Source organism: Dermacentor andersoni, chromosome 3 (genome assembly GCF_023375885.2).
Source record: "Dermacentor andersoni chromosome 3, qqDerAnde1_hic_scaffold, whole genome shotgun sequence".
NCBI classification, from domain to species: Eukaryota; Metazoa; Arthropoda; class Arachnida; order Ixodida; family Ixodidae; genus Dermacentor; species Dermacentor andersoni.
In genome coordinates, this window is record NC_092816.1 from 11,172,474 (window position 1) to 11,191,067 (window position 18,594).

Below are 18,594 nucleotides of genomic sequence, written 5' to 3' on the forward strand. Positions count from 1 at the left end.
AATGGAATCATGTGTATGCTTATAAAGTGGCCTACGCTTTGCCACTTTTCTTTTCAGTTGTATGATCTCTCTCGTAATCCATGGGCTGTGCATTCGTTTTGTTTTACATTTGAGAGGTACATAGCGGCCTATACATTTGTGGACAATTCGCTTGAAGTTTAACCACAACTCATCGATATGCGCAGATTCATCTTCACTTAATTTTTTAAACTTCTCAAAACAAAAGGCTAGTTCATCTATTATTGAAGCATCATCAGCTTCATTCAACTGTCTGTAATATGAAACAAGTCTAGGGACCCTTGGAAAGGAACTTATATTTAAAGACAATCTTACAATCGAGTGATCCGAGATCCCGGGCAGAATGTTAACTCTATAATATCTCGATACAATGCTATAACTTAAAGAAAAGAGGTCAAGAACAGATTTGCTATTGCCGCAGATCCTAGTAAAGTCACATACTACTTGTGTAAGTCCATGTAAAAAGTACATATCTATAATTGCTGAGCCTGCATCACGGCTTCGCATACCCATTTCCATTTCGTCCCATTCAACGTCTGGAACATTGAAATCCCCTGCTATGATAAAGTTTTTGTTTTGAATGCGTAAATCATGCAGTTTCCTATTCAGTGCGTCAATACTGGCGGCAGTACTTCCCGGAGCGCGATATACGCATCCCACAACCAAGTCGGGGTGTCCGAAAATTTTGCAACATATTGCTTCAATGTCGGATGGTTTGTAAAGGACCGTGTATTTAAAGCTGCATTCCAGAAAGATGGCAATGCACCCACCCCTGCTACTGCGGTCATTTCTGATAACGTTATATCCCGGAGGGCATATTTCACAATCTCGGACACCCTCATGTAGCCACGGTTTCTGTTACAAATACTATATCTAGGTGATGCTCAAGCAAAATGTGCTCCAGGTGCTACAAATGTGCTACAGCCTTATTGCTACGGGCATTGACGTTCAGTAGCTGAAGCTTGCCCGGATGCGCATGTCAGTCATTTAAGGAAGCAGTGGTTCTTGCACCTGTATTAGACGGGCTGTCAGTCACCCGATAGCGTTGGTTTGTGGCTTCATCCCATGCGTACATCACTCCGTTTATCTTCATTTTATCATACACAAGTGTGACCTTCTCTTTCTTTTTCTGTTTTTCAATGCGCTGTTCCACAGACATTATCTTTTCCTTCTTACATCTTGCGAAAAGTCCTCATTGATATGTAGATATTGATATATAGATATCATTGATATATACATATAGATATTGAGAAAGTCCTTGCTTCCTGGTACACTCATTAGAAGTATTCACATTAAGTTAGCATGATGTAGTGCAAAACACAGAATAGAAAACACCCGATTTGGTGCTTGTACTGTGCGTTTTCTCTTTTGTGTCTTGCATTCTTTCAGGTTATGTTTTTGCAATGAGTTAATACTAACTAGCCCATCCACCAATTTTAGCACTGCTAAAATTGCTGAGGCTGTCATGGCAACAAAATACCTACCTGGTTCAGCAGCAGCATCATTCAAATGCAGTGTTGCATATGAAAGTTTTTACACACATATTACTGCTTTCTTTCATGTGGTAGAAATGAAACACTTCTGTCTCCTATGATAGTCGTGCTCAAAAAAGCAAGTTAATTGAGTGAAGCAGTCTACATTTAATCGCCTTCTGCAAGAAAACTTAAAGATAACTCAAAATCACTTGTTTTTTGCCAGTTGTTTGATACTCGGTGGAGCCATTTGTGCTACAATGGCTTCACCAAAAACAGGAGAGCAGTAGTAAAAAGAGGCTCTTCTGCTATAAAGTCCATTTCTTTCTTATGTCCTGTGTTTTGCACTGTTACTCGTTTTTTATGCAACATGTATGAACAGGCCCAAAATTTACATGTTATTGCAGTTCATTTCTAGTACAGCAGGCACCTTTTTACCCCATCCTCTGCGTTGCTCTTCCCTTGTTTGTGTCAGCGCTTCGTCCCTCTCCTCGTTATATCCCGTGTCTTGTGTTGTTAGTCGTTTTAGAGCGCAGCTCTTAGGCGCTCGTTCCTGCCCTGAGCGTTGTCTTGTAGTATAACCGAGCGAATGTGGAGCGCAACAGGGGATGAAAAAAAATCGACGAGAGCGAAGAGGCGTGTAGAGGAAAGCAGAGAGGAGTGTGCAGCGGAATCATGACGCGGAATGTGGAGGAGGCTATGGCGAAAACGTGAGAAGAAAAGCATAATGCTGTGCAAGACTTGCAACGACTTCTACGAGATGGCACCAGAGAAGCGCGCCATCGTCTGTTCACCGATGGCATGTGGCGAGCGCATCGCACGGTACCGTATATGGAAACAACGTGCTGCATGAGCGAAGTCTCTCTGTGCTGGCTGTTGTGAATAGCGCCCACCCCTCAACCACGCGCTGCCTGTCGCGATCTCCCAATTAGCGAGGCAGTCGTGTCACACTTCGCACCGTTTGCAACGTGCTGCATGAGACCGATTGTCCATGCCAGCCAGGACATTGTGAAATGAAAAAGCCCATAGAGCTGTGCTCAAATCTCACATTAGGGAGTATCATAATCGTTGATTTTTTTTTTTTTATGCTCCACTGTTAAATGGCGACACCTATCTTGCCGAGCTTGGCCATTCTAAGTGCTTTTTCACATACAACTACAATTTTTTTATTTCTAGGGGTGCAACCAGCAGCACATGTTGACTGAAACTGGTTCATCACAGAGATTGAACATTTACTGATGAAGCACATTGGCTGTTTTTTACAAAAAACATTGGCCTCTTACTATTCTTGATGTGAATGTTTATAGAACTATATTTACCATATTAATCACCCCTGCCTCTATGGCAGATCGCGTGTGGGAAGGGGAAAAGGCTGTGCCACTCTCTTGACCAAGACTATTGCAACTGAGTGTTTGCTTTGTCACAGGCTGTCTACTTCTACCATCCAGAGGGCCGTGGTTCCTGCTTTGTCTTTGAAGATGAAAAGTTGTTGTTACGTTGGTTTCGTACATACTTAGTCCTGGTGGCCAGGGATGCCAAGACAGCCAGGTGAGCACAGTGCTAAGTTAAGGGTTGAGCAGCAACCTTTCACTGAGCAGCAAATTGTTAGACATCATCTGGTGTGTGCTATTCTAAGTGTGTCACTAGTGGCATTTTTCTGCATCTGCTAGCTGTTAGTAGCATCCTTTGGGGTGTCGACACTGTTGACACTTTGGATGCGTCGGAATAATAATAACAGTGGCTGAATATGGTGCACAGCTGCCTTTCCTCTTGTGCCTTGTGGCTTTGAGACAGTTACCTTCTGTAGTTCTTGCACAGGTTGCACAGATACCAGGTTTGCGCAGTGAGTCTGTTGTGATTGGGCCCAAGTTTGTGATGTATCCTTGGGCTAGCTGTTCATGTAGCATATAGTTTAGCAAGCCCCTGTGTACATTATTTATGCACATTTAATGAAGTTTTGTCTGCCTTCCTCTGCTGACTATATTAGGAATGAAATATTGTACAGAACACCTTTTGATGCTTTGATGGCTCTCACTTTTTTTCAGGCACATGCTATGCCATTTAATCACCCGTAAACCTTCCCACTGGCAATCACGTTTAATGCTACACCAGTGGGAAAAAGTCAATTTGTTGCTTATGCCTCTGTGTAAAGGACCTTCCTTTGTCATTTATGTTACCCGCCGTGGTTGCTCAGTGGCTATGGTGTTGGGCTGCTGAGCATGAGGTCACGGGATCGAATCCTGGCCACGGCGGCCGCATTTCGATGGGGGCAAAATGTGAAAACACCCGTGTGCTTACATTTAGGTGCAAGTTAAAGATCCCCCGGTGGTCAAAATTTCCGGAGTCCTCCACTACGGTGTGCCTCATAATCAGAAAGTGGTTTTGGCACGTAAAACCCCATAATTTAATTTTTTTTGTCATTAATGTTAAACAGCTCACATAAATGATTGACAAAGTACAATTGTTGCTTTATCTTCTGCTGTTTCGTACTGAGAAGTGTTCTGTTTATCCTATTTGGCTGTTTCATTTAGCTGTATTATTTCTTTGCTCTCTTTCAGAAGTACTGGTGGTCCAGACAAAACAATAGTTACCATCTATGACATACAGAACAAATTTGTAGGTGAGTACTAGTTGTACTAACTGTACGGCCTCCCAAAAATTTAATGAAATTGCGCGAGCATCTGTCGCACGGCGTGTTAGCGGCCTTGTAGTGGTGAAGGGTGGCAGGATCGATGACAGTATGCACAGGTGTGCAAGGCAATTTCCAGTTTGAGTGTCATCTGCTGCCTTGTTTGCTTCAGGAGTGCCGCTTGCTGCTACAAGGTCGCTGACACGCCGTGTGGTCGATGCTTGCGTGATATTATTACATTTTTGGGAGGCTGTAGAGTGGAAAAACTGCTCTGGCTAGCTCGGACTACGAAAAACCTTGCTGTACTCACTTAGGAAGCTTACATTATGCTCTGAGGTGCTTAGTTACCTTGTGGCCTGCCCGCGAGTGCCAGTCAGATGTGTTTGCAACACTGAATATTTAAGCTAAACCTACGTTTCTCCCATTTTTTCTCACTCATTTCTTGCATCTGGCATAATTGGAATGGCTTTGATAGAATTGCAAAATTTATTCATTGAATTCTGGGTATTATGAGCTTGTTTTGTTAAAGTGAACACAGTCACTGATATGCAGCCTTGCACATTTTATAGGGCTGTTCGAATAGAAAAATTTCCATATTGAGTTAAATATACAGATATTAGCGAAAAACGGTCTTCGAATAGCAAATTGAATACAGAGTATTTTTTTTCATTTCTAAACAAAGTGAAATATAAAATTTGTGAGAAGTCTGTCTTGTAAAAAGTCCTGGTTTGCATTATTTGATACTTGCATTGTTGCCGTTTAAATCTGGATATCAAACCAACTCTGAAGCTCGTAAGGGTTTAAAAATTTCATTCAGTTATCTGGTGCAGCATTGTAGTGGCAGCTATGAAACAAGAGGACAGTATGTCTCCATGTGCACATAGTGTTCTGTTGAAGCAGCTGAGAACAGCACTGTTAGAGATTCAACCAGGAGGATATGTTTGCTGAAAGAACTGTTTTGTCTACATCAAAACAAATTTTTTGGTTGCCTAAAAACAATGCATTCTTACTGAATGACGGAAATTTACTTTGCTGAAGTTGGCTGCTTCATGTATTCGCTGAGAAACCGGTGCCTCTCTGGAGCATCTGCAGCTGTCCTGCAGCAGAAAATCTCTATACTGTACCAGCTTATGTCACTCTGTCTCTTCCAAAACTCTAATAAGTGCTGTTATTCCTTATAATTGAACAGAAATGAATATTCAATGATTTTGAATAGTGAATTTTTATTATTAAATGTGAATCGAATAGCAATGGCCAGAGTTGAACACCTTTATAACGAAGTGCTTGGGGCCTCTGAAATTAGTTATACAGGGCACTTCATTGTAAAGGTAGCGCACCACACAGCTCACAATAGAAATGGGAAAGGATTATTATTTCGTTATACAGGTCATTTCATTGCAGAAGTGTTCACTGGATTCATGTTCGAAATATAGAATATTCGTGCACCCCTAACATCATTCTTTTGAATCTGTAAATTGGAGACAGTGATGCAGTGCCAGTCGCAGAAAATGCTGAGTCGCTGAATGTTGCTGCTGTTTATACATAATGAGGTAACACCAATCGGCAACTGAGAGTTGAGAAGCATTTTCTTTTTGTAGCAATTGTGTGAAAGTTTAAAAGTCTTTTACAGTAAATGCAAAGCAGGGGCAGGTGAAAGCCTGTCTTTGATGACTTTCGACTGTCTTCTATAACTCTCAAATAGGGTGTGCGAATACTCTAATATTGCTGAATTGAATGGTGAATGTTCGAATAATTAGATTCGTGAATCAAATGTCTACTATGCGATTTTTCGAATGTTTAATAAATTTGGTGTAAAAGCCCATGCAGTGCCACAAGTCGCATGTGCTGCAGAGCCTCTCATGCTCGATGCCACTCAAGCGAGCGTTTCACTTCGTTTTCGGTGCAACAGGAGTGCCAAGTGCACTGCAGACGGGCTGCACCGCCTGACGCGGTAGTGGTCTTTGTCACGGCGAGTGCTCCCCGATGTCGGCCTGATATGAGTATCGCACACACAGCGTCCAAACGCTGCAATTCGCAGAACGACGCCGCGTCAGCCGAGGTCACCTCTGGCAATACAAGGTCTTTCTAGGTTGACAGGACCAATCGAAATGATAACGCGACATAGACAGAGGGAACGGCAGCAAAAACAGAGCGTATTTTGTAAAGTAAGAAAGCATGTGTGAAGATCAAGCCGATTAGCCGCCAATAGGCACGCAGATCATGTTGGATACGCGGCAACGAATTTCACGCCGCTTCAAGCAGCCGTCAATTCAACCTGTATGCATGATCTCATGACTGAACACTGATGAGCCACCTGAACACACTTATTAAGGGCAAGCATTTCGTGATGACATGTGGCCCTTGACCACATTGGCCAGGGGATAATTTTTGTCACGGCCATTACGCCTAATCAGTGCTAATAATTGATCATTGGTGAATAAAGTTATGATTTGATGCTGAATAGACGCAGACCTATTCGCAGCAGATGTGCAACACTTGGAAGGCTGACAAACCACCTCACAAATGATAGCAAGTACATGGGTTGGCAACAAGGTTGTGCACGACCACCATCTTTATGACGCACCATACGGTGGCCTGTCGTTCTCAACGCCGTTCGTAGATGCACATTAACCTCATTTTGCAGCTTTGAGCAACCCATCACAAGACTATCTTTGAATTTACGCGGTGGTTGCGAAAGTGTCACGATTCCATTGCATGCATTTGCATGAACAGTGGATGAACAAGTGGGGGGGGGGGGGGGGCAAATAATGCCGAGGCTGACAATGCAGCACAGTGCCTGCTCTTCACTGTCGGCGCCAGCTATGTGCGGCGCAGTGATCAAATGTCACCTGCTGCGCGGTCCTCTTGTCTGTTGCACAGATAGGCCTTATGATATCCCACCTACCATAATGTATTTGAATAAAAACTGGAAAGCAAAACTTTCTATGCAATTAATAAAGGACAGCTGCAGAACGCAGGTCCACTATTAAACTGATAGCCTCATTGGTATTCAGTACAACAGAAAGTCACTAGTTGATTAGTTTCTGAGGAAAAAAGCACTTGATTCTATTCAGCAGAAATTCTAATGACAAAAAAAAAGATGTTTCCTGACTTTCATATACTATCGGCCCCGAGAACGACCTAGAGGTGTGCTGCGAGCGTCGCTCGTGTGACGTCACGGCGCGGACTCGGGCCTGTCGTCTGCTGCAGTTCGAGCGGTGTCCGGGCGCCTTCTGAACCGTTTCATTTTTTTCACTCTTGTTCCCGATACTTGTATACTTATGACAGGCCTCTATAATATATATTTTACGGCGTCTTCGTTTGCGAAAATGTAATCAGGGAGCTTATTTCCTAGACAACAATATATTTCTCAAAGGCAACGCTATAGTGCCACGCGAGGGAGCTCGCACCAGCCCATTATGGGTTTTTCATGTGCGAACCTACACTTTGCAGTGGTAGCTCACATGAATAATAAAAGCATATACGCAAAAGCGCAGCACATAAGAATCCATTTAAGATTCCGTACCCACCATGGAGTAATATGCGTGTCACAATTAAACACTGGCTATATATGACTTCTACAGCATTTGTCTTGATTTTAACCCGCTAAAACATGTTTGCTCACGACGAATAATTCACGGTATAATGTCTAATTTTCCTATTTCTTCACAGAAACACTCGGCAGTAAGACGAGGACTACCACTGCAGTTTAGATTCGGCTAGCACCACTTGCGTTTTTAACTGGTTCTCAAAATTAGGCCGTTCTTCACTGGTTAAATTCAAGTGGCGTTAACTTGAAGTAAAGCTGATTGAGGCTTACAGCTGTTTGCAACACATGGAACGGAATGCACCAATATTTATTCCCTTCCCATGCTACACATTCAAGTCACTTGAGTAATTTACTGGTGCTTCTTGCTTGAGAAACAGACATGATGAATCTGTTTGGAGAACTGACACAGGCTGCTCGAGTCAAATATTTGAGTGAAATATGCCTTTTGGATCGGTTTGCTGCAGCCAGAAAGAAGCCAAAGCCCCATTCATTAGTAGTGCGGCACATATTGAAATATAATTGTTCCCCAGTGGAGGTCAAGTGTTCATGTGAGGCTTGTGGTGTCTTCTTTATAAGGCAGGTATGCGAGGTTCTCTTTTATGTACTGACGAAACAAATAGTTTTCAGTTTGTATAATTAAACAACGCAGGATCGAGACATGGTGAGGCGGAATGTGTTTGCATTTTCCATTTAAAGGCAGCCTAAGCTGCTCTGTAATGCCTCGGGTATGCTATAGGCATTGTAATTGGAGCTGCAAAGAACTACTTCATGGTTTCACTTCGAAGTTGTAGTGAACTGCTGGGTTTCGCGAACAATGCGCACCTTGCCATAACGACAGTCGGTTGCTTCCGTTGCGGGAGGGCTGTGCCATATCGTCGATAAAAGCTACTGAGGGCCACTATGACACATTTCATCGCTTGCATTTGATTGGTTCTCGATCTTAACCACGAAATTTTCTTTTATGTGATTGCTGTTATGGTATTCGTGAAGTATATATATATACTATACACGATGCGCCATCGTGTTAACAGCCAATGCATTTCTGGGTGCCTATTTCAGAGAATGGTAAAAGTAGTACCAAACCTTCTCACACAAGATGCGCGCCTATCTCTTCCTTTTAGGCTGAATACAGTTGCCATATTTGACTAAAACAACTCACCAGAGTAATGAGAATCATGATGAAAGCTTTGCTGGGCAGTGTCCTTCTAACACGGATCTATAATGTTGACACCAAATATCAAGGTATTTCTTCCATGTAAAATGCAATGTCTCTCATACTTAAGTAATAAGGGAGTGTTAAGTGTTTAGAGGAGCATCACAAATAACTTCGCGTGTTGAACTCGTACACATTCTTTTTAAGCAAAATTTATAACAGACACGGCGCATAAATGCATTGCAAGACCAGTAGACCCCTTCAGCACTACATAGCTTGCGATAAACAAGAAGAAACAGTGGTTCAGGCATGGCAGCAGAAATAATCCTAAATAATCTTCTGTAAGTACGGCTCGAGCTGCCAATACCCCAAGCACGCACGAACGAAACGAGTGCGCACGGCAGCTGAGTGAGCCGGAGCGAGCAGCGTCCTGGCCTCGCCGCTAATAGCTGAGCCGTATCAGTATTGGCATACTAGGTAATTTGGTATTCTTTTTATGAATAAACAGTAGGCCGTACTGTATATTGCCACCTGCAGTAGCGGGCACAGTGCACGAGAAGAGACAGGCAAGGACAAGAAGAAAGAAGTGCGCATGCTACCCACTCCGCTCGATAGCCAGGTCTCGCCGCCGTGTTTTTCAGGAGCTAGCTACCCTTAATAAACATTGCCAGTTCCCTTTCAAGAAACATGACAAAGTGCTGGAGGTGCTGGGTATTTCTCATCTATGTCGCAGACCCCTCCTGGGAACGGAACCACCAGCCCAGTGCCACTCGATACTCCCATCCATAGGGCCAGCCACTGGATTGGGGGACTGCCTCCAGAAGGCAACGCAGCTACTCGGACCACCTCAACCAGTATGGAAAGCACAATTACAAACCGATACACACTTCAGAACCCACAGGTTCCAAAGTCGTTCCATGGTGATGTGTTCGAAGACGTCGAAGACTGGATGGCAGACTTTGAGCCTGTGGTGGAATACAACGAATGGGACGACGCAACTAAACTTAGAAATGTCTACTTTTGCCTGGAGGGCGGCGTTCATATGTGATTTCAAAACCGTGAGGAGCAACTGATGTCGTGGCATGAGTTCTGCTGTCGGCTACTGGACATCTACACCAGTGCTGATTGCCGTGAACAAGCAGAACGAGCGATGCAGGCTTGCGCCCAGCTTCAAGCTTCGAAATGAAAGTGTCACCGCATTCGCCAAAGATATGACACGCCTCTTCAGACGAGCATACCCAGGAATGACCAAGTACAAGAAGTTGCATCACTTGATGCGAGGAGTGAAGGAGCAGCTTTTTGCTGGTCTTGTGTGAAGCTTTCCAAAGATTGTCGCCAAATTTTATCTGAGGCTGTAAGTATGGAGAAGATGTTTCAGCACTGATCCAACTACTACGAGTTGCAAGTGAACGCAACATCCACCAAAGATATTTTACGGCCGTCGGAAGCAGCAATGACCACCTTCGAGAACTCCTTCACACCATTGTGCCTGAAGAAATACAGAAGGTTTACGGCACGCCACAAACTATGGTGAGCTCTATTGCGAGTACTGTAAAAGATGAAGTGCACCAAGTGCTCCTGTCCACCTTTCCTTTTGCCAACACCACGCCTGCACAGATTGCAGACTGTTGTGCGACCTACGCAGAAGCCTTGAGATACTCTGCTTTGTCACCCCTGCATTTTGTTCACCCCGCTCATCCTGTTGCACTTCCGCCAGCCCAACCGGTACAATACATCGAAGAACGATGCACGCCTCTAGTGTTTCTCCCTGCTGCTCCTCTGGTTGTGCTTCAGCCGGAGCAACCATTACATTATGCCGATGATCGCTGCATGTCCCCTCAAAAGTCGGATGTTTGGCGCACTCCGGATCGTTGTCCTCTACACTTCTACTGTGGTGGGGCAGATCATTTGTGCCGCCAGTGCCCATACCAATGCCTCAGGTTGCAGGGCTTTTCTGCCTACTCCCTGCCACCCCAACTTGGCCAACGGCCTCGGGACAATGAAGATTATCTGGCTCAACAGCACATGCCACCGCCTATCGGGTGGCAGTTGCACTCACCGTCGCCAAGGTGATTTTTACCACTGCCCCAGCAGTATTCAAGTGCACGGTCGTCAAGTCCCTGCCGAGAAAACTAACTACAGTGACCTTTGGGGGCGAGGCCGCTGGAAGTTAACGTGCTGAAGACCTCCGATCGATGCGAACAAGGGAGGGTACTGATCCGACATCAACTGCAGCTGAATTAAATGACTGGCTTTCGCTTTACATACCAGTGGTGATCAATGGTTATGCACTTAGCGCTTTAGTGGATGCCGGAGCAGACTATTTTATCCTAAGTGGGAAGATGGTGACGTTTCTAAAGAAAGTAATAACACCTTAGCATGGCTCACAGATTTGGATGGCTCGTGGTCACGTTGTTACTCCGCTGGAAACCTGCATGACCAGAATTCGGATCCGAGGTTCTAAATTTGTGGCAAGCTGCCTTGTCCTATGCGAGTGCTCTCACGACGTCATTTTTGGGGGGGTGGACTTTCTGCAGGTACATGGTGCTGTTATTGACCTACGGGGAGTGGTAGTCACGTTTTCAGCCGACCATGCAGTCAACGAGTACAACAACAAGTGACGTGACGACAATCTTTGTGTTTCCGCTGAAAGTATGCATCCTCCATGAACCAGTATCCTAGTTGAAGTATTGTGCAGTGGAATGTGCAAAGGGGAAGGGGTCACTGAAGGTAACTTATCGCATCTACTGACGCATGGTGTTTTGGCAGCTAAGAGTGTGCTACAGCTTGGTGATAACCGATCTCAGTTGCTTGTCACCAACTTTAGTAATGAGCATTGGCACCTTTTTCGCGGTACTTCGATAGTGTTTGCTGACGAAATAGAAAATGTGGCTGATTGTTTTGCCTCTGGAGCAGTGGGGATGACTGACAAGTCACTGGGCAACGCCGACATCAATTCAGAGCTGTCAAAAGACAATCAGGCAGCACTGCATGAGCTCTTGCTTGAATTCAGGGTGTGTTTTGCAAGTTCGCCTGAGGTATGCCAGACTTCAGTTACAAGGCACAGGATAATTACATCCGATGACGCATGCCCATTACGCCAGCAGCACTACCGTGTGTTGGTAAAGGAATGCAAAGTGATTCGTACACAAGTACAAGAGATGCTTGAAGACAGCGTTATTGAGCCTTCCAACAGCTCATGGTTGTCTCCGGTCGTTATTGTCAAAAAGGACGGAACGCTCGCTTCTACATTGATTACCGGAAGCTCAATAATGTAACTAAAAACGACGTATACACACTGCCACATATTGATGACTCATTAGATAGACTGCAGCGCGCCCAGTATTTTTCATCGCTTAATTTCAAAAGCGAGTACTGGCAGATAGAGATAGACAAGTCTGCGAAAGAACTGCTTTTGTGACTCCTGACAGCCTCTACGAATTTCAAGTGCTCCCTTTCGGCTAGTGTTCAGCCCCAGCAACTTTCCAGCGAATAATGGATGCTGTCCTCACTGGACTGAAGTGGCAGACTTGTCTTGTGTATCTTGATGATGTAGTTCTCTTTTCTCCAACCTTTGAGCAGCATCTTCATCGCCTGCGGAATGTGCTAGAAGTGATCTGCTCGGCTGATCTCCTGCTTAAACCAGAAAAGTGCTACTTTGGTTATGAAGAGCATATGTTTCTCGGACACGTCGTAAGTGCCAGAGGAGTCCGACTGGATTCGAACAAGCTTGCTGCTGAAGCAGCATTTCCTTTTCCTGCCAACAGCGTTTCCTGAGCTTGTGTACATATTATCACTGTTTCATTGAAAACTTCTTGAAGACAGCGGGACCCCCAACTTGCCTTACGAAGGATGACACGCCATTTGCCTGGATGAATGAGTAACAGGTGGCCGTCTCTGAACTACGACAACACATGCAGACAGCACCTGTCCTGACACATTTTTGACGACGAGGCTGATACGGAGGTGCATACTGATGCCAGTAACATCAGTGTTGGCGCAGTACTTGTCCACTGTCAAGGTGACATTGAACAAGTAACAACTTATGCTAGCCACTCGCTGTCGCATGCTGAGGCGAACTACTCTACCACAGAAAAAGAGTGTCTCGCAGTCGTGTGGGCGATCATGAAGTTTCACCCTTATTTTTATGACTGTCCCTTCAGAGTGGTGACAGGCCACCATGCTCTATTTGGTTGGCAAACATACGTGATCCCTCAGGATGACTGGCAGGGTGGAGCTTGCGGGTGCAGGAATTTGATGTCACTATCATTTATAAGTCTGGCTGCTAGCACGAAGATACTGACACACTGTTGTGTACTCTCGCCGAATCTGTCAGTCAAGAGTCAGAGGGCGATGACGGCTTCCTGGGCGCCATTACTGCATCGGACTTGATCAGACGGCCACATGATGACGCTGAAATTCAACCTATCCTCGACCACCCAACAACCATACCACACCATTTACATCGCATATTGACATCTTTCTGTCTACGATACAACATGCTGTACAAGAAAAATAGCCGTTCGAATGACCGAGCCTACGTTCTGGTGGTTCCAAAAGACTTGCGGGACAATGTTCTTTTCGCTTGCCATGACGAGCCCACGTCTGGCCACTTAGGCGCCTCATGAACGCTTGCCGAAGTGCACGAGATGTATTACTGGCCTGGGCTTTCAGCAAGCATCAAACAGTATGTCAAAGGCTGCTGTGAATTCAGGGGCGAAATTCACCGCCCCTGAAGCTCGTCAAGTTATTTCAACCCGTCGAACCACCTCATAAGCCATGGGACCAAGTCTGCTTGGACATTCTTCGGCCTTTTCCTCTGTCAACTGATGGCAACAAGTGGGTGATTGCCGCAATTGATTATTTAACCTGCTATGCCAAGACAGAGGCGCTGCCACAAGCCATGGCTTCTGAGGTAGTGCAGTTCTTTGTGTCGCATTGTATTGCATAACGGTGCCCCGTCCACCGTAATTGCAGACGGAGGGACGGCATTTACAGCACAGCTCATGGATGAAATTTTTAATTGAGCAACACCAGGCATTGAAAAACAACTGCTTACCATCTGCAGTCCAGTGGGCTTATGGAGTGATTAAAAAAGGCCGTCACAGACATGATCTCTATGTACATCGACGTCCAGCACAATACATGGGATCATATCTTGCCTTACGTGACCTTTGCATATAATACTGCTGTACCAGAAACAATGCGCATACACCATTTTGTCTCCTTTACGGCCGTGAAGTTAAAACAATGCTGGACGCTATGCTTCCGTGTCAAGATGCCAAGCACCTAACTACTGATGCTGAAGAATTTTCTGAGCGTGCTGAGGAAGCTCGCCAGCTCGCGTGTGAACATTGGTCAGCAGCAGCATGCACGCACGCACGACGTTATAACATACGCCACAGGCAAGTGTGCTACAGTCCCGGAGACCCAAGTGTGGGTGTGGACCCCTGTTCGGTGCTGTGGCCTTTGTGAAAAGTTGCTGGGCCGATATTTTGGTCCATACAAAGTGCTCTGCCACATAAGTGACGTGAACTACGAAGTCATTCCGGACAGCGCGGCACAAACACGGCGTAGACAACTACATAGCCCTGACATGGTTCACGTCGTACACATGAAACCATATGTTGTGTGTTCATTATTGTTTTTTTTCATTTATTCATTTTTATATTTGCGCTCCTACTTGTAGTTAATGTGGTTACCTCTCTGTTTCTCGAGACTGCGCATCATGCTTCACCTTTGTTGTACTTTTGTCTTTCCTGTGGCTCTCCCTGTGTTCTACGCGCGAGCATCTGCCTTGAGCATGGTTCTTTATTGTTTTCCCATTTCTTACACTACTTTTTGAGCATCGAGCCGATGCTCTTTTCGAGGAAAGGGGATAATGCCACCGGCAGTACTGGGCACAGTGCACGAGTAGAGACAGGCAAGGACAAGAAACAAGTGGCGTGCGGCCCACCCTGCTTGATAGCTGGGTCTCGCTGCTCTGTTTTTCAGGAGCTAGCTACCCTCAATAAACGTCTCCAGTTCCCTTTCAAGGCACGTGACAATATCTTGATTTTCTACATATTTAAGTTACTGATAGCTTGCTACATTCTTGGTATGCAATATGTACTAGGAGACTCTCGAGCATGTGCAACACCATATCTTCTGTTTCCGAAAGTTTGTAAGTACTAAATTTATAAAAAATTTTCTGATATTCAATTCGATATTCAGATGGTCGATTCGAAATATACTATTCGGTATTCTCATACCCGTACTTTCAAAGGCTGCACTCACCTTGTTTCATGATGCATAGAATTGTTCGTAAAGTCTGCGAGTCCAAATTCATTGGAAGTGAAGTTACTAACCCCTTCTGCTTGAAGAAAGTTAGCCACTGAATTCTGGATTATTGTGCACCCACAATAGAGAGCTTTAGCTTGTCTGGTATTCGAATAAGCGTGGGCAGGCTGGGCGTTGGGGCGGAAGCGTAAACATGAGCGGCATGCATGGTGCATCCACCTGGTGGTGCAGAGCTTAACCAGACAAACACGGCTAATATTGCAGTAATCAAGCGTATTTTACTTTGCTGCGGGTGTAAATTTTCGGCAGCAAAGCAATGACACCACTGCCAAAAAGCAGCGAAGTAGAGTACTCTTCGTTGCTGCAGTATTAGCTGTGTTTGTCTGGTTATTGTACATAAATGCCTACACTACTTAATAAATATGTGAAAGCTGGTATAGATTTCCTGCAGTCTTGACCAATCGAATTGCAAGAACTGCATATGCTAGATTATTTAATTGCATTGCTGCTCCGGTCACTTTATGCTTGTTCCTGTTCTTTGTCTGTTTATGAAACTAAGATATCCTTTTTTTTTCTGCATGTTATTGTAATTGCCGCTGCTGGCTGTTTTGTACAAAGGTAGCTGTGGGCCTTGGTCAGCTGCCTCTACGGAGAGCAGCTTTTATCTACAGCTTCCTTCATGAGTGTGATAATGAAAAATAAACACTACTACTACTACTACCACTACTTGTATACTTCATTTGAGGTACCTACCCGCATTGTGTGCACTAGGGCGTGTTTTAACGGGGATTGAAAAAAAGTTTTGTCCAAGTGTTTGTGTCGACCATGTGGTTTGCAGCCTACTCGGCAGCCATCCCTGGTGTGGTAGACGTGATGGCTGAGTGGGGCTCCCTCTATGTGCTGGTACAAGAAGGCAAGCTGTTCTGTCTCCGTGAGAGGGACACCCAGAGCAAGCTGGAGCTGCTCTTTCGCAAAAACCAGTACTCACTGGCCATCAGGTAGGCCTACTGACATAGACCGTTCACTTTCACTTGGATCCTCATTGAGTGTGCTGGACAACAATTAGAATTTGAATGGAGTGTCTCAGGAATTACATATTAAAATTTGTTATTGGGCATTATTGAGGGTTTCTTTTATATTTCTGGGAATTTGGTATGTTCTTTATCTCATTCTGAGTATTTTGTGTGGGATTGCATATACATCGTGTGCGTGAATACGTGTCATTCTATGGTTGCAGAATCTCCTCATTTTTATTTCCTGTAAAGCTTGCCCTGCAACATATGTTTATTAAACTAAAGGTGTAGCGGCACTCCGGTTGCAGAAACTGCAGTAATGCCTAAGTGAACTTGTCATTGTTGCGCATCGGGGTTGAGTTGAGGCCAGGCATCTTCCAGGCATAGGGATGAGTGTGTCCGGGTGTAGGAGCGAAAGAAAAAGGTTTATTTACATATTGAAACAAGTAGTCGGATTCTAGTTAGAGCTCTCTGTCCCACTTGAGAGACCTTTCTTAAGCCGTTCTTCTTACCTAGTTCCCTACACAAGGGAATTCGATGACCTTGTTGCGACCAATCAGAGGGATCGTACAGTTCACAGAACTCCACCTCTGATATGCAGCCTTTGAACCAAGAACGAGGCAATCTGAAAACAGATTTCGTTTGTGCTCCCTCCACAAAACAGTTCACGCTTCTTCCATGAAAGGCTTTGACTGGGTTCCTTGCTCGACTCCTCTTCTGCCGGAAGATCCGACCTGAGAGTGACCAGCTGTCTGGTTGCCGGAAGCATCAGTGTTCAGTCGCGATCTCTGGGATCCTCCAGATGGGAACGCTGATGGCACACTGCAGCTTCTAGTCCCAGCACTTCCTTCATTGTGGCCTTCCTCGGAACACACAAGCACGCACTCACAATCATAGGGCACAGGAAAGCGCCGTGCCCGCACAGAGAGCCATTGGGTCTAGCAAACCAATATACGCACCTTCCCTATCCACTTAAATCAAAGCACCAAAGTAGCCATGCAAACACTTTTCTAAACATTCACAGAAGCCCAAAATTTAGAGATAACAACGGAGCCTTTCATCCTTCATGGCTTCCAGAGTAGAGTTCCCTTATGTACCATCACTCCGATGGGCTGCTGAAGCCATCTACGTTACCGTAATCTTTTTCCTTTCGATATACTACATCAGAGGTGCACTGCTGGCGCACTGGACTTCACCTAAGTAATCAACTGTTTTTGGGTGACATGTTCTGCAGCCATTTGAGTAGACAGTGGTCTGTCTGAAACGTGAATTCAAAGCCAGCGAGGTAGCATGCCAGTTTTTGTGCTGCCCAAATTAGGCATGCACTTTCCTTCTCGGAGGCACTGTAAGCCTCTTATAGTTTACAGCTAATGTACACAATAGGGTATTCTGCCCCGGTCTCGTCATGTTGACAAAGTGCTGCTACCATGCTGCAATTGCTTGCATCGCATTGCACAATGAATGGCCTGTTATAATGTGATGCCTGTAAAATGGGATGGCTGACGAGTGCCGACTTCAAATTTTGCAACGATTTGGGCTTCTTCTCATCCCGCACCAGCGTAGTGGGCTCGTTTTTCCAGAGTTCTTCAGTGAGCGGGCTAGCTAACTCGGAATAGTTTTTTATGTGGCGATGGTAGTAGCCCGCGAGTGCTAAGAATGCCAGTACGTTGATTTTCGTCTTGGTTCGTGGGTATGACGCAACAGCCTCTGCCTTGACTTCGGACGACATGCGGCATCCTTTCCCTACCAAATGTTCCAAGTAGCTCACTTGAGCTCCTCCCAGTTCACAGTTATCTGCTTTCACGTCAACCCCGTGCTCCTTAGACACTCAAACACTTCCCTTAAATGCTCCAGATGCCTTTCCCAGTAGTCCAAAAAAAACGGCAATGTTGTCAAGGTACAGCAACACAAAGTCGTTTAGGCCATGCAGCACCCTGTCCATAAGCTTAGAAAAACAAAACTAGGCATTTTTCACTCCGAAGCTAAGCATTAGTGGACAGAACGATCTAAAAGGAGTTCCAAATGTGGCATAGCGGCTTGTGCACATTATCAACGATACTTGCCAGTATCCACGAATGAGATCAAGAGTAGAAATGTATTGCGCTGTGCTGATGTTTTCTATCCTTGCCTCTATGTTGTGGATTGGGTAGAGCTGATCTCTCATTACTGAGTTCGGCCGTCGATAGTCTATGCATGGTCACAACTCATTTTCGGGAATTTCTACCATTATGAAAGGAGATGCTTAATCACTGTTGCCTGCCTGAATCACTCCGAGGTTGTGGGGTTGTCAGCCGTGTGCTCTTGGGACAAAGGAACGACAACACAGTAGTGCAAATAATCACAAGGGCATTTATTGCACCTTTCATAAATCAGTGCCTGCTAGCCGAGTTGCTATCCACAAAACATGCCGATGGGCGCGTGACAAATCTAGAAGTCCGACTCACCGCGACTGGATAACGAGCGAATATGTTCGCCCATGC

The 18,594-nt window shown here is 45.1% G+C and overlaps 1 protein-coding gene across 4 annotated transcripts in view; it reads left to right on the plus strand.

The window, feature by feature from the left end:
* The window catches only part of Vps11 (vacuolar protein sorting 11), a 152,526-nt gene that overhangs the window by 17,701 nt on the left and 116,231 nt on the right, over positions 1-18,594 (plus strand). For all 4 annotated transcript variants that reach the window (XR_011893268.1, XR_011893267.1, XM_072287063.1 and 1 more), the window contains exons 7-9: positions 2,917-3,038; positions 4,049-4,110; positions 15,940-16,099. Coding sequence is in view for 2 of the 4 variants with exons in the window: in XM_072287063.1 (XP_072143164.1) it covers positions 2,917-3,038; positions 4,049-4,110; positions 15,940-16,099 (344 nt within the window). In the remaining 2 variants the exon portion in view is untranslated. The remainder of the gene's footprint in view (positions 1-2,916; positions 3,039-4,048; positions 4,111-15,939; positions 16,100-18,594) is intronic.